At 42.9% G+C, this 14,759-nt stretch overlaps 1 protein-coding gene across 1 annotated transcript in view; it reads left to right on the top strand.

Moving 5' to 3' along the window:
• Positions 1-4,232: 4,232 nt before the first annotated feature.
• Positions 4,233-14,759, top strand: part of ubtd1.L (ubiquitin domain containing 1 L homeolog) — a 48,853-nt gene continuing 38,326 nt past the window's right edge. Inside the window, exon 1 of the mRNA XM_018225260.2 lies at positions 4,233-4,986. Coding sequence (XP_018080749.1) covers positions 4,905-4,986 — 82 coding nt within the window. The 5' untranslated portion in view covers positions 4,233-4,904. The remainder of the gene's footprint in view (positions 4,987-14,759) is intronic.

Here is a 14,759-nt window from a genome sequence, read left to right on the forward strand (position 1 = left end):
AGCACTGACAGGTGGATGGAGTTTCTATCAATAATCACATAACTCAGGGCAGATTGGCATTTTCTCCACAGCAGGAAAAATGCCACATGTAACATTAGCCTAACTTTTCACTATTCCTCTCTAAGCAGTCTCTGTACAGTCAGTCATATTTTCCCACTGCTCACTTTATTGTGGCCCACCAGGTTCTCTCCTGGTCCCCAAGAGGGCCAGCCTCACTGTGTGTGCTCCCTTTGTACAAATTGTACAAACATTATAAAATATCTCATTTATTATATTTAGAAAGTGTCTTATTTCCAGATAATGCTTATATTAAATTTTAATTTGTGTGATAGCTCCCCTTTAATGGGACTGTTATAGCTACAGTAGATTAGAAGGAAGAGTGCAATGTTTGATTTATAGCTGTTCACATACACATAATAAAGGCTGGTTGCAAAGTGTATTGATTAAAATTAATAACAGAGGAATTCCCCGATGAACTAAACAGGAAATGGGCTCAATTCCTGGCTGAGGCAGTCAAGTCAATACATGCCGCCATTCATTTTGACAGTGTACAGTCTTAAAAAAAAATGTCAATGTTCCCCACTCCACTGTCCCACTACAAAGTCACACTATTCTATACACTAGATAAGCTCACATCTAAGATATTGAGAAAGTCTGAGTAAAAATTGGGCAGATGTCAATTGCACAGGTTTAAAAATCCTGTTGGGCGTGGAGCGGATCAGGACGTCGCTGCAATCCTTTTCCAGTGGGCCTCCATAGGACCCAGTGTTTGATCCAATTAGCCCCAGCCCAATCATGGGTGGCCAAACTGGACCCAGAGCTGCTTGTTTCTTACTGTAGATATGGCAGTGTACGGGCATGTTAAGTTTATCATTTGTGTTTAGATTTTCTATAACACATATGCAGTTTTTCCAGTGATTTTCTTGAGGTTTTAAGTAAGAATAGCTTGGAAATTGTGTTTCTGCATTTTACCCCAACACAATACTAATTCTCTGTAATGGGAGCAATTTCAGAAAGAGCAGTGGAATTTTAAAATCTTCACCAAAGATAAACTGTGTAATTTAAAAAAAAAAAAAACATTCAGAAAGGTTATTGGACTACAGTGGTTCTGACACTTTTCTCCTTTAGTAGCCATAAGACATTCTGCCATAAAGCATTGTCGATTGCCACGGCCCAACTGAGCCGGTTAAGCAAGTTTAGTGGTAAAAAAAAGATAAACAGAGAGGTTTCAGCAGGCTGCCTGCAGGAGGAGTGAAAGAGTCTTTGAAGTCAGTCAAGAGCTGCTTAGGAAATTGGAAAATCTGACTGACCCACTGCTTGGTATGAGAAAAATGCAATAAAGGAGGAGTCTTAAAGAAGACATGGGACAGGAACAACAAGAGTATTTAGAAGAAATTAGTCAATTATCCAGACTCCTGCAAGTCACTGAACAAGGCTGCACTTAGTGGGTCCTGGGATGGGATTACATGCACCATAAATGTTAATTGCCCCCACAGCAAAACCATTGACACCCATGTATAATAAAACTGAGCTTTAGATGGCCCCTCACTGGTCCTGCTTTACTCCTTGGCCCCCGGCACTGCTGCTTCTGCTGTCCCTATTTTTTTACACCTTGGGATTTTAGAAGAGTTTACAGAATGGTCCAAATATTCCAGAGCTATATCGTCACTTTCAGCCAGCCACTGGCTTCTCAAGAAGTACTCATGGAGATGTAGGGAATACCAAAACTGCTGGACGCTTATTGGTTTAAGTTGTTCAAGTTTATGTACTCCTCAGGTGAATAAGCCAATGAACACTGGGTTTGACGCCAACTGAAACAAGAGGAAGAACTGCCCAGTAGTGATGTGGGTCAGGAAAAGCTCAATCTAAACCCAGTGGCGTAACTAAACATGCCTGGGCTGGGGTACAAGATGTGCACCCTCACACTGCACCTACGATTGAGTTTAAATTCTCCAGCCCTCCCAAAGAAAAAGTGTCCTATTTCCATAGGATATCCGGTGACGGAGTTGTGGGGTGAGGTGCCTGAGGAATTGCACAGAATGATGTCACGAGCATGACGCGCTGTCACTTCCACCGTGTGACGTAACGTACACAGTGTGCTGATGTCACTTCCGCCACACGACGTCATGAGCACAGCGTAAGAGGCTAGCCTAGGGCGGCTTAGGACCTAAATACAGCCCTGACCCCCAGTAGGGGTGGCATCGGACCTAAATACAGCCCTGACCCCCAATAGTTACGCCACTGCCTGTGCCCGATCCTAACTCACAAAGTAGTGATATGCAGGCTGGCCCAATACCCGCAGGTTTGGGGCGACCATGCTCCTCCTCTTGCGGGTCGTGGACCTTAGACTGCTGGCTTCCGGCTTCCTGTTTTATAGGGTCGCTCCTGCCCCTCCCCTTTTGTGCCATCATCAGCGTGGAGCTGCGGGTCTATAAATGGAGGATGGAAGCTGGGTACTGGTCCGTTTGGATTTTTCTCGACACGCACATCACTACCACAAAACCTTAACCCGTACCCAACCCTGACCCACAAAATGTTGCCATTGTAGGACCCGTGCCCAACCCATACCCACAAAATGTTGCCATTGTAGGACCCGTGCCCAACCCATACCAATGTTGTCTCGCTCTTTACCCCACTTTTGTGTGCACCTCTTTCCAAGACAGGCAATCTTCAGGAGCAGTGGAGGAGTTTACTTCCCCAGTCTGACAGACACCCAATGATAATCCACAATGGTTGGCCAAATTTCAGCACAAACCAGTCCAACTGGTGGTCAACCCGCGGGTTTCAGGTCAACCTGCACATCACTGCACAGGCCTATTTGGGGGCTTCATTGATCATACATGTCTAGGGCTCCTGTGTGATGGTAGTCCTGCATGTCTGGTGGTTGCTTCAGCGAGTCCTTGAATTTCTCTGTGCCTCTAGTCTGCATCATAGTCAGAATGTAAGCTTTATGAGCAAGGGATTCACTTTTTAGTAAAATAAAGCTTTGTGTAAATTTTTTTTTTTTTTGAAAGATAATTCAATTTTGGGAGGCGGCTTCACAAAAAAAATGCCCAGTTCAGCGCAGCTTATCTGTCAGTCTTCCATCTAGATGGTTACCAGCAAATTAGGGTTGCCAGGTTTCCAGCCAGACTGGGCTACTAATTTAAAGCCCAGGCAGGTTTTGAAAGTACTATCTAGCCAAGGTAAGGATTTGGGCTACTTTTTGGGCCTTTGGCTGGTTTGTACTTTGGAAAAAAAGTTTTTTGTTGCCCTAATTTGCCAAGCCTGCGTCTCCCAATGCATGTTGGGTAATGTAGTTTTTGTTTAACAATTTGCCGACTGCCAAGTTTAATGTAAGGCTACAATACCCAGCATGCAATGTGACTGACTTGTGTAGAAGTCAGGAGTTGCCATATTTTGGGCTCTGTATCCCAGTCTCCCGTTCCTCTTAAGTATTCTCTCGTGACTTTTCTCAATTTCAGACAATTTTGTCCAAAAATCTGCTGGCCTCCAAAATGTCTAGAGGTTGACCAGTTTTACTAATATTTATTGACATTGTATATGTAATAGGGCCTTATGGGGTCCTTATACCTCCTGGGCCCCCCTCTGTAGTTACGCCCCTGGTGAATCTGTCCCATTTTGGGTTCAACTACATGAGCGTCTTCAACGCGATTCCAGTGGATCCGACGCGGTGCTCCAAAATGCAGGTGTCAAGTCGTGTCGTATGAACTATGTGACACCATCCGACATTGCTGTAGCTTACCTTATTTTTCATTGCATCCGACTTAACGCCTGCGTTTTGGCACACCGTGTTGGATCCGCCGGAATTTCGTTGAAGGCGCTCATGTAGTTGCTTCATGGAAAAATTTGCAAATCAGTGAAAATTTGAAAAAGGCGTCTTTTCACATGTATTTATTTTTTTTAGATTTTTTTTTTCACTTTCACTGCACATATTGTGCTATTTTTGGGCTACTTTTGAAGTGACTCTTGGCTGGTTTTGTAGCTGATTTCTAAAAATGAGACCTGGCAACCCTGCAGCAAATACTTTCAGCTGAGCTGTGAAATCCTCTGGTAGCCCCAGCCCAAAGCAGCCTGTGTGCCAGAGGGAGATACAAGGAGGATCCCTTAATCTAATTAACACAGAAGTTCTTTTCCTTGTGACCTGGCACTTAAGTGTGATGATGGGGGTGGGGGTCAGTGACCCGGGGTTAGAAGGTGCTACTTACCCCCCTTGTTTCACATGAGCCAGGGGGATTAGATACATAGAAAGGAGCCCAGCAGGGGAGCCAGTTGGCTGTTCTGAGATAAAAATCCCTTGGAGGAAGCCAGCATGAGACTCCATCAGACAGAAGTACACTGGGGGGTTGGAAGGTTCATTTGAATGCATATTAATTGAGCAAGGGGGAAGCAGTAGCAGCGGGGAGTCTCTCTCGCGGCGTCACATGCTCACCTGAAAGGGAGGAGTGAGAGGTGGCTCCTCAGTAAACAGAATTCCTAGCAAACAAATTGTATCGGCCGAAAGCACTGCGCTGTGGCAACGCCAGGCAGGAAGCGACTGTCGGGCTCTTAAGTAGTGAATTGAATCCTCCCTCCCTTGTGCGATTTGCTCGCTCCGGGGAGGTTGCAGTGACTTTAGCTGAACGTGTGCACTTTTCCCTGTGCCCTTCCTGCGCTCTCTATGCCCAGGGCAGCGTCCCGTCGTCTCTCCCCAAGGACTGTTGTCACGGCGGAGCGAGGGAAAGCAGGAAATCAGATGCAGCGGGGAAAAGTTGCAGGATATCCCTCAGACTGGAAGTGACACTGGGCTGTGTCTGCGCTTCTGTCGCAGCTTCTTCCACTTGACAAACGCGGTGGATAAGGTTGTGGTGGGGCTGAGCCGTACATGGAGATTTATTGAGCGCCCCTCTCTACCTGTACGGGCCATGGGAGGCTGCGTGGGGCGACCCCAAGGGGAGAGCCAGAGATCGCAATCCAGGGCCTCTGGGCAACAGCGCAAGAGAGCAGGTAGGTTTATCGGATCACCGTCTAAATGAGGGATCATGCTCATTGCCCTATGCTTTACCTAGTCACCGACACTTACGGACAACAACTCCCATCAGCCTTTGTTGGCAGTTGCACTTCCCAAGGAGCGAAGTAGCCTGGCAGCATGTGCTTTATCGCTGGGCAATGGCATTTAACCCACTGCTTCTGTATGTCACAAACGAATCCTATTTATAGGGGTGTCATTATAGATGCCTGTGACCGGTGGGGACCAGGAAAGTCTTGTTGCCAAAGTTTGAGGGTTCATAATACTTTCACACTAGTTATTTCTAGCTGAGCAACTACTTATCTTAAGGAGGCCATACACGGGCAGATTAAAGCTGCCAATATCGATCCTTTAGACCTTATCTGCCCATGTGTGGGGGCTCCCGACGGGTCCAGCCGATCGATATCAGGCCAAAAATTGTCCAGATATCGATCGGTCAAGTTTGATTTTTTTTTTTTGTACGATCCAGTACCGCATCAACTAGCCGATGCGGTCCTGGATCGTACAAAAAACTTTAGACCTTTTCTGCCCATGTGTGGGGGCTCCTGACGGGTCCAACCGATCGATATCAGGCCAAAAAGTGACAAGATATCGATCGGTCAAGTTTGATTTTTTTTTTTTTGTACGATCCAGGACTGCATCGGCTAGTTGCAGTCCTGCGACCCGTTGGAGCCCATTCGTAGTATCGTAATCCGATCGTTGGCCCCAGGGCCAAATGTTCGGATTCATCTGATATCGCCCAGCCGTTAGTGGACACATCGGGTCAAGATCCGCTCGTTTGTCGACCTTGCCAAACGAGCGCCTCTTATAGTGTATGGCCACCTTTACAAATCTGAGCGTGTACTAGGTAGTTTACAAAGTGTATGGCTCTAATTAGCATAGGCCTTTTAGAAATGCATTGGGGCAGTGCTTCTAAAAATGTTATAATTAACTGACTTCCTGATCACCCAGTAGAACATGTAAAGGTATACATTGTGAGCTACAGTGCCATCGTATTTTGGGGGCAGAAAAAATGAGATACCAGATGTAGCAAGGAGTACCAGAGAGAATGAACAATTGCTGATTTCCAAGAGGTTCTGTAGCAGCTCATGTTACTGGCTTTACCAGAAACTTAGACTACCTTTCCATATTGGCAGCATGCAGTAGCAATTTGAAACCAAACATGCTTTACTCTGGATACTTTTTCTTATTAAAGGACCAGTAACATCAAAAAATCTTTACTGGTCCTTTAAAGGGGGTCAGTCACCACACACCCACACCCCCATTTTGCATGGTAGATCTTTGAGGGCTTTTAGTAGGTGTTGAGATTAGAAAATGACCCCTGCAGCTGTATTGAAAAACAGGAACCAGTGTTCTATGGGAGGGTTTGTCGTTTTCATTCTCGGCTTACTTAGTTAAGCTCTGTAGGAGAGTCCATATTGGCAGTCTGTAGTAACAATTTGAACCCAAACATGCTTTACTCTGGATACTTTTTCTTATTAAAGGGGGTCAATCACCCCCCTCCCACACCCTCGTTTTGCATGGTAGATCTTTGAGGACTTTTAGTAGATGTTGAGATTAGAAAATGACGGCCTGCAACTGTATTAAAAAACAGGAACCAGTGTTCTGTGGAAGTGTTTGTGGTTTTTATTTTCGGCATCCTAAGTTGAGCTCTGTAGGAGAGTCAGTATTGTTAATAGATACCAACACTGCAAGCCACACGGGGAGCCTCTCTTTCAGAAAACCACCTGGTGGTGCAGAGAGTGCAACACTATTATCTTCTGATAAATGTTTGGACTCCGTGCAGATGAAACTTATGTCACCTCCCGCTGAGCTCTTTGTACTCTCGGCATCCGTAATGTCGATTTAAATGGGTCAATTCTTGAATTATCTGATCATTAGCCACCATTTAAACCGTCAGGGATGGTAGAATCAGTCTAATGTAATTCATTAAATCACAAGTGATGACAGTGTACAGTTGCATATTCTATGTATAAAGTGGGCCTGAAGTGGACCCATGGCACTTTTTGGAGTAATGCAGCATGGCAGGTATTCGGCTAGGGCGTCCCCCTTTTCGTTGTCTGTGGGTTTGTTAGCCATATTGTTTATGGATGCACCGAATCCAGGATTCGGCCTTTTTAAGCAGGATTTGGATTCGGCCGAAAACTTCTGCCTGGCCTAATCAAATCCTAATTTGCATATGTACATTAGGGGCGGGGAGGGAACTCGCGTGGCTTTTTGGTCACAAAACAAGGAAGTAAAAAACGGTTTCGGTATTCGGCCGAATCTTTCGCAAAAAAAGTGGATTCGGTGCATCCCTAATATTGTTCCTAATGCTATGGGTCACAGGCTGAAGGCTCCGACTGTTGTCCGCCAGCGTATTTTTGCTGTCTGAGAGAAGCAGATCTGCTCCATTGATTTTATCCGATCAGCTTGTATGTGCTTATACACAGGATGAGGTTAGCCTAAATACACAAAAGGAGACATCTTTGGGCTGACCTCGGCTTCAGCTCCACTGTGGGTGAGCGCACACAGGCTGATCAGATTCAAATCAACGGGGCAGGAAGCTGATCTGCTACTCTCGGCCTGCAAAAATATGCTGGCTAACTACAGCCGGCGCCTTCCGCCTGTGTGCTCATAGCCTAAGCATGACGTTAGCAGGAGGTGAGCAGACATGAAAAAACCACAATGGATAATCGCACTTCCTCCTGATGAGGCCTCGGCACATGTCCCTAGAGCCTGGATAATGTTGCTGCATGGCCATTGCCGCGTTACAGCATGCTGAGTGGCTCCCATGGGAATTCTGTGAAAATTTGCACAAAGTAAGGGTCAAGCTTACAAACTCATGTTACACCATGGCTGCTGGCTCCACTTCTCTCATCTCCATGGCGAGAGAGTTCATTCAGCGGAGGCTGTGAATTATTCAAGTCTTGTCCGTCCTTAGGACAAGTCAGGAACCCTTGTAGCAGAATATGTAAAATGCAGGTAAGGTGATATATTGGGTCATGGCTAACATCCTGTGGCAGATGAAGTGTATTGATAATTAGCTCCTCGGAGGGTGGGGTGGTAATTAGATTGAAATCTCTTAATAGCAAGACCCTCTGCCACCTACGGATGTATATACTGTATGGGCTTAATATAAATGCAATTATGGATATTTGATTTGCAAGGAAGCATTGGCTGGCATAGCATGGACTTTCTAATTAAATATTGCAGCGTTTATTAATGTTGATATTCAAATTAAATTTCCTTTAGCAAATGATGTGACTTCATTAAGGCAAAGCAGGCTGTATTTATAGCAACGCTTGTTTTAAAGGGAATATATATATATGTATAACATTGCCTATAAACTGAGCGTAATGAGGTATAGACCTGTTATCCAGAATGCTTGGGACCTGGGAGTTTCCAGATATGGGATCTTTCTGTAATTTGGATCTTCATACCGTAAATCTACTAAAATGTCACTTTATGCACTAAATAAATCCAACCAGATTGTTTTTCCTCCAAAAAAGGTGGCCATAGACATAACAGTTTCGATCTTTCTTGGAAAAGATCTTCCCAAGAAAGATTGTTCGTTTCAATACACACTTGTAGAGATGAATTGTCGGATATACAGGTAGAAACAATAGAATTGAACCTGAATTTGACTATTCGGCACTTACAACTAACAATGGCCGATGGTCAGGGTGCCTTCAAAGACACCCAATCAAAATTTTCCGTCCAGCCGACCGATATGCAAGTCTTCTGCCGATATCGATTGGCTCGTTTCCAATCATACACACCGAATATCGCACGAAAATTTGTTTCGTACAATATTATCTGTGCGTCTATGGCCACCCTTAAGGATTACTTCTCTCAGTTAGGCTAAAGTACAGGGTACTGTTTTATTATTACAGAGAAAAACGAAATAATTTAAAAAAAAAAAATAGAAATTATTGAATTAAAATGGAGTCTGTGGAAGATAGCCTTCCCGTAATACGGATCTTTCTGGATAACACGTCCCATACTCGTGTATGTATAAACTGTAAAATAAATGTATTTATTATGCTGACTTGCTGTACATTGGGGACTGTGTGGGAAAAAAGCCAGTACAGAAGGTTTTCCCATTAGTGAAAGAATGTTATAGGTAATGTCTTTGGCAACATCAACTGTTTTCATGTAAACAAAAGCTGGTGTTCTGTGTACACAGTCTATGCTGTCATACTTTGCTACCTGTTTTATGGAAAATACATATAAAGTAAATGCAGATTATAATCAGGGTTTTTTTTTAATTATAGCACAGTATTCACACCCAAACAACAATTAAGTGCTAATTAGAAATGTTTTCCTTGTAAACTCTTGATAGTGTGGAATGATTCCTAAACTATCCCAAATAATAAAATTTATATGAGTCATCTATCCAACCAAATCTGACCCAAGAAATATATAAAGAAGTTCTAATTCGTGTGTTTTTTTTTTTTTTTTTTTACAAATGCCCATCATTGTATCCAGATCTGGTGTGCAAAAAATTACACAGAGTTATAGTAATAGGTAAATACTTCTGGGTTGTTAGTTATGTGTATTATAGGGATGCACCGAATTCAGGATTCAGTTTGTGATTTTGGCTACTGTGAGATCTTTCTGCCAGTTAAAGATGCTGGGAGTTGTTAACAGGGTCCTTCCTGCTATTAATAAGTAATTTCAACACATACTTTTCACATACAGACGGTTATACAGAGGCTAAGGTGAACACTCTCTATGTATTCTTCTAAGGTAGCCAAAGCAAAACTAACTGTCAAGTCTTGGCATTACAGCAATGCCCATGCTGTTCATTTGGATTGAAGTATTAAAGAATCCCAATCCCAAAGAACATTAGAGTTTTAAATATAGTTAAGGGCAAGTGGCAACCCTTCAGATGTTGGTAAACTTTGGCAAGATCTAATGAGCCCTTGCCATTATTTGAAATGTTAGAACACAGAGGTTATGTTTTGACTCTTGCTTTAGACCTCAGTGACTGAACAAAGGGCACATTCTGCAACTTTATCTGATGAGTTAGACACACTGTTTTCCAACTGGGGAAAAATGCTGAATGTGCACGTCTCTTGAGTGGAGATTATATGTTCCTCTGTCCATAGATTAAAATATGATCATAAATCACGTTGCTGTAATTTACATAATGTTTACATAGGCAGTTCACCTTGAAATTGTTCCTAATATAATTTTTGCCTATTGTTTTAATCACGGGAAATCTATGGTTTTTATTATATCTTGATTTAAATAAGACAAACATAGAAATTGAAGCTACTCCATGTTTAGTCCTTGTGAGATAGATAATTAGATTCCAATGTACAGATACAAAGTATACAAAGCCTCCCGTGCTTATTTATTTATCTAAATTATCTACATTATCTATCTCATAAGGACAAAAAATGGAGTAGCTTCAATTGCTCTGTTTATTCAAGAAATAACAAAAAACATTTCTGACATTGTTCCAGAATTGTTGTTACAATTCGATTAACTAGGGCCAGCCGGATTAAACACCAGCCAAGGCCGTGTACTGGTAAAGTATATTTGTAATATCCACATGTTCTGGTCCACATACGTAAGCCCAGATCTGTCCCAATTTCATCCTCTTACCCCTTATCTACTCCAATTGCCCAGTATCCCCCACCCCCATCTTTTATGTTATTGTCCTGCCCTTCTTAAAGGAAAATTCAACCCTTAATTTAAAAAAAAAAAAACCCTACCCCCTCCCTGCTCCCCCCCAGCCTATCTGCTACCCTGGGTAAATGCCCCTAACTCTTTACTTACCCTTTGGTGCAGATTCAGGGCATTAGAGTTCACGGGCGCCATCTTCTTCTCTTGAGTAATCTTCGGAATGTGAGTGGTGTATCGGCGCATGCGCAGTTGGAGCAATCTTCTGTTTCGAAACAACTGGGCATGCGCTGAAAGTCATGGAAATTGCAGAAGTGAAGGAAGAAGAACCGAAGATTACCAAAATGCCGGAAGATGGCACCCGTGAACTCTGATGCCCTGAATCTGCACCTAGGGGCAAGTAAAGCGTTAGGGGGAATTGCCAGGGGTAGCAGCTAGGCTGGTTGGGAGCAGGGAGATGGTAGGGGATTTTTTAATTAAGGGTTTAGTTCTCCTTTAAGGTTGACAGACAGGTCTAAATAGCCAAAGAGAAGCAGTCTTGAACTGATGTAAGGATACTAGATTGTTTTGGGACAGCTGATGCTTCTGATGTAGGTTGTAATAATCATTACAAAGTAAGGGAGGAAATGAGTATGTTCTTGGCATTTTGGGTGAGGCCACATTGTGTTTTGGTTATGACGAATAGGCAACTGTATTTCCTGTCCTGAAAGATCTAAAATATTTTGTTTAAAATGAGTCAGACTCCTGTTTGTCAAGATAAGGACTGCTATTTCCAGCATTTAGAAAATTTAAATTCTGGCAGTTTTAGTCCCCAATACTTGAGGAGCCAAGCGTTTGACAATCCTGCCATGTAGGTCATTCTGGTATTATCTGCTATACAAAATATGTCCTCCTGCAGAATAGTAGAATGGAATGTTGTTTGCGCAGCTCTGTTACAGGCTTTGTCTGACAGTTTAGGTTTACAACAATATTTTCAAAAATGAGGTTGCTTTTTGCCAGGGGTCCTAATCTGGTTTCTGGCTTCAGCCAATTTACAGATTCTGTCATCGTTTGTGACCGGTGCCTGTTTTCTGGAAAAAACTGCCTGGAGCCTTCCCTGACATTCTGATCAGTTCCTGGAATTCCTGTTCCTTTTCTTTTTAATTTGGATCATAGCAGCTATGCCTGCTCTTAAAGGACCAGTAACACTAAATTTTTTTTCCCCAAAATTCGTTAGTATAGAACGAAAAATAAACACCAAGGCAAATAAAACTTTTAAATTGCAAAGCCTTTATTAAGAGATAACTTACCAAAACTCCACTTCCTGTCCTCTTCTAAAACGGCGAAAGGGCGACCATCCATGCAGCGGCGTTCAACTCCTCCTCCCTGGCTATTCTAGTGACAGTATGTGAAGAGGAGGCAGTGGTCCGCTCTGCAGCGCTTCCCCTATTCCCAGCAGTCGGACTTTGACTCCAGCCTTTGCTCCTCTGACGAGGAAGAAGAAGAGGAGGAGGGCAGCCTCTGCCTCTCCAGCGGCAAGTGCTGTCTGCAGAATGGTAGTAATAGTAAGCGGCAGGCGCACCGATCTGCTGAAGAATATCCACTTGTTCCCCGTCGATGTGCCCATCTGAGTGTGCCTGGGGCTGGCAGTCCCAGCTGCTGCAGAAGAAGCCGGCGATTTTAGACTCCGGTTGCTGCAGAATCCATGGATGAGGTGGGAGCGCTGAACCACTTGCTACCCGTCGATGCGCTACGATTGCGGGTAGGACTACAGTGCACAAGCGAAGTGAAGACGAACCAGCGCTACGTGGAGGAGCTGCGCACACTGAAGGCTTTCGATGCGGCTAAGTGCACAGTTCCTGCAAACCTTGGCTTTGCGTTCCGCACCGCCTTTGAGCCGGGAGTGCTACCGGCTCGTTTTTATTTTTACTAAATACACCGGCCACTGCTACCCGCAATCGTAGCGCATCGACGGGTAGCAAGTGGTTCAGCCCATCTCTCATCCTAAAATCCACACTCTTCCTAACGGAGTAATGGTGAGGTGCAATTAATGAAATTGATTAATATATGTCAAATTTTGCAGAGCTACTTTTGCACATTTATGGCATCTTTATGTACTGACTATAAAAGAACCTAGGGTTTTCTCGTCAATATTGAGTATACAGTAGGAGGGAAAGTGGCCACTTAAACTGAGAGAGGCTGGCAGGTTAGTCAAGCTGAGCCAATAAGTACCAATACTCATACTTATGATGCCCTCACAGGCTCCTTTTTATTGTTTGCTTGCTAAAGGGAGTAAAGCTGGCGATAGACGCAAAGATCCGATTTTAGGACTGTGTGTGGAGAGTCCTGACATTTTTCGTGCCATTTTTCGGACTGGTTAGAAGATTTCTGTCAGCTGCCGATAATATCTCTGCATGTATTGTCGATCTGACGATTTTCAGTGGGAGACTGTCACCAGCTTTGTCGGACATAAACTTTCGTACGATTGCAGTTAGGGGCAGAACATTGGCTGATCTGTACTTTTACTACTTTATTTAAACTGAAGGTTATTGGCAGGTCTGAAGATGGGGAAGGATCGAATCTTTGCGTCTATGGCCAACTTAAGTGAGTAATTGTACTTAAAACAATGTAATGTCTGATTCATTGGCTATCCTTACTTGTGACCTCTTGGTATCTAAGCATGAGTCTTGCTGCAGCATTGACCTTATATCTGGTGCCAAAATTCATCTCTGCACCACAAGCCTACAAATAACTCCATGTAAAAATTTCCTGTAATTGGCTAGGAATTTTAATTCAGGAATGTAGCATTTTTTTTAAACAGATAATTTTTTTCAGTTCAATTTAGTTCTTGTAACGACTCTCTCTTTCTTCTTGTACTATAATTGGCCGTTGCCGTTTCAGCATTACACTATTGTTTTTACCCTCCCTCCTGTTTCATAATGACTGATGACAACACAGGTTTTGTTGGAGCCAGAGGGAAGTATCAAGTGTTGCGATGGCTGGAAGACTGCTGAAAGATGAAGCACGGGATCCTTTGATAAAATTAATCCAGCCAAGGCATTCTTCTCTCAGTGCTGGCATTTTGACTGATGCAAAAGTCAGTTATTTGTTGTGGGTGATTACCTTTCATTCATATGGGTAATTAAACGTTTCTAAGCATGATCTTAATTTTATTTTCTCTTTAAAGGGTCAATCTACCTTCTTTTTGCTATACTTTTGAGTAATGAAAATATTCAGGTGACAATTGGTTTCTTTTTAGCTTTAGTAAGTTACGACTGCCATTTTTCTTTCTATTGGTTTTTATTGACTGCAGATGAAGAAAATTCAGCATACTTTCATGTAGTTTTATTAGTCTCTATATAATTTACGGGGTGGCTCCATACCACCATGTGAAGACATAAGCTGCTGCTGGTCAGGTTTATTTCAGAAAAAGGTTTGCTGCAAATAGCTTTATTATATTCAGCAGGGTCTCTGACAAAGTTATCTCTTAGGGGTGGTAACTATAATATAAACACAATGGTTTTTGTCATGGCCTTCTGTCTACATACTTGTCATGGCAGTCATAGGTGATATACTTTTGGAAATGTGTTTATACGTATCACAGAAATCTGAGATGACTTATCATACCTGTTTGCTAATGGGATGCCTAATGTCACAGCAGTGGTGACTTGTGGCTTTTTACCTGTGAAACAGAGTACATGTGCGTGATGTCACAGGTTATTTGTCACTGTTGTTCATAAATCTAAAATACGATGATGCAGTGTCCAGTTTAAATAAACAATTGTTCATTTTTACCTGATATGCAAAAACAAAACAAAACCGTGTGCAGGTATGGGATCCATTAATCTGGAAACCCATTATAGAGAAAGCTCTGAATTACGGAAAGGCCATCTCCCATAGACCCCATTTTATCCAAATAATCAAAATTTTAAACATTATTTCCTTTTTCTCTGTAGTAATAAAACCGTACCTTGTACTTGATCTAAACTAAGATATAATTAATCCTTATCTCAAGCAAAACCAGCATATTGGGTTTATTAAATGTTTACATGATTTTCTAGTAAGGTATGAAGATCCACAGAAAGATCCGTTATCTGGAAAACCTCAGGTCCTGAGCATTCTGTTAACGGGTCCCATACCTGTACTTGACAGGTCTCCA

Source organism: Xenopus laevis, chromosome 7L (assembly GCF_017654675.1).
Source record: "Xenopus laevis strain J_2021 chromosome 7L, Xenopus_laevis_v10.1, whole genome shotgun sequence".
Lineage (NCBI taxonomy): Eukaryota > Metazoa > Chordata > Amphibia > Anura > Pipidae > Xenopus > Xenopus laevis.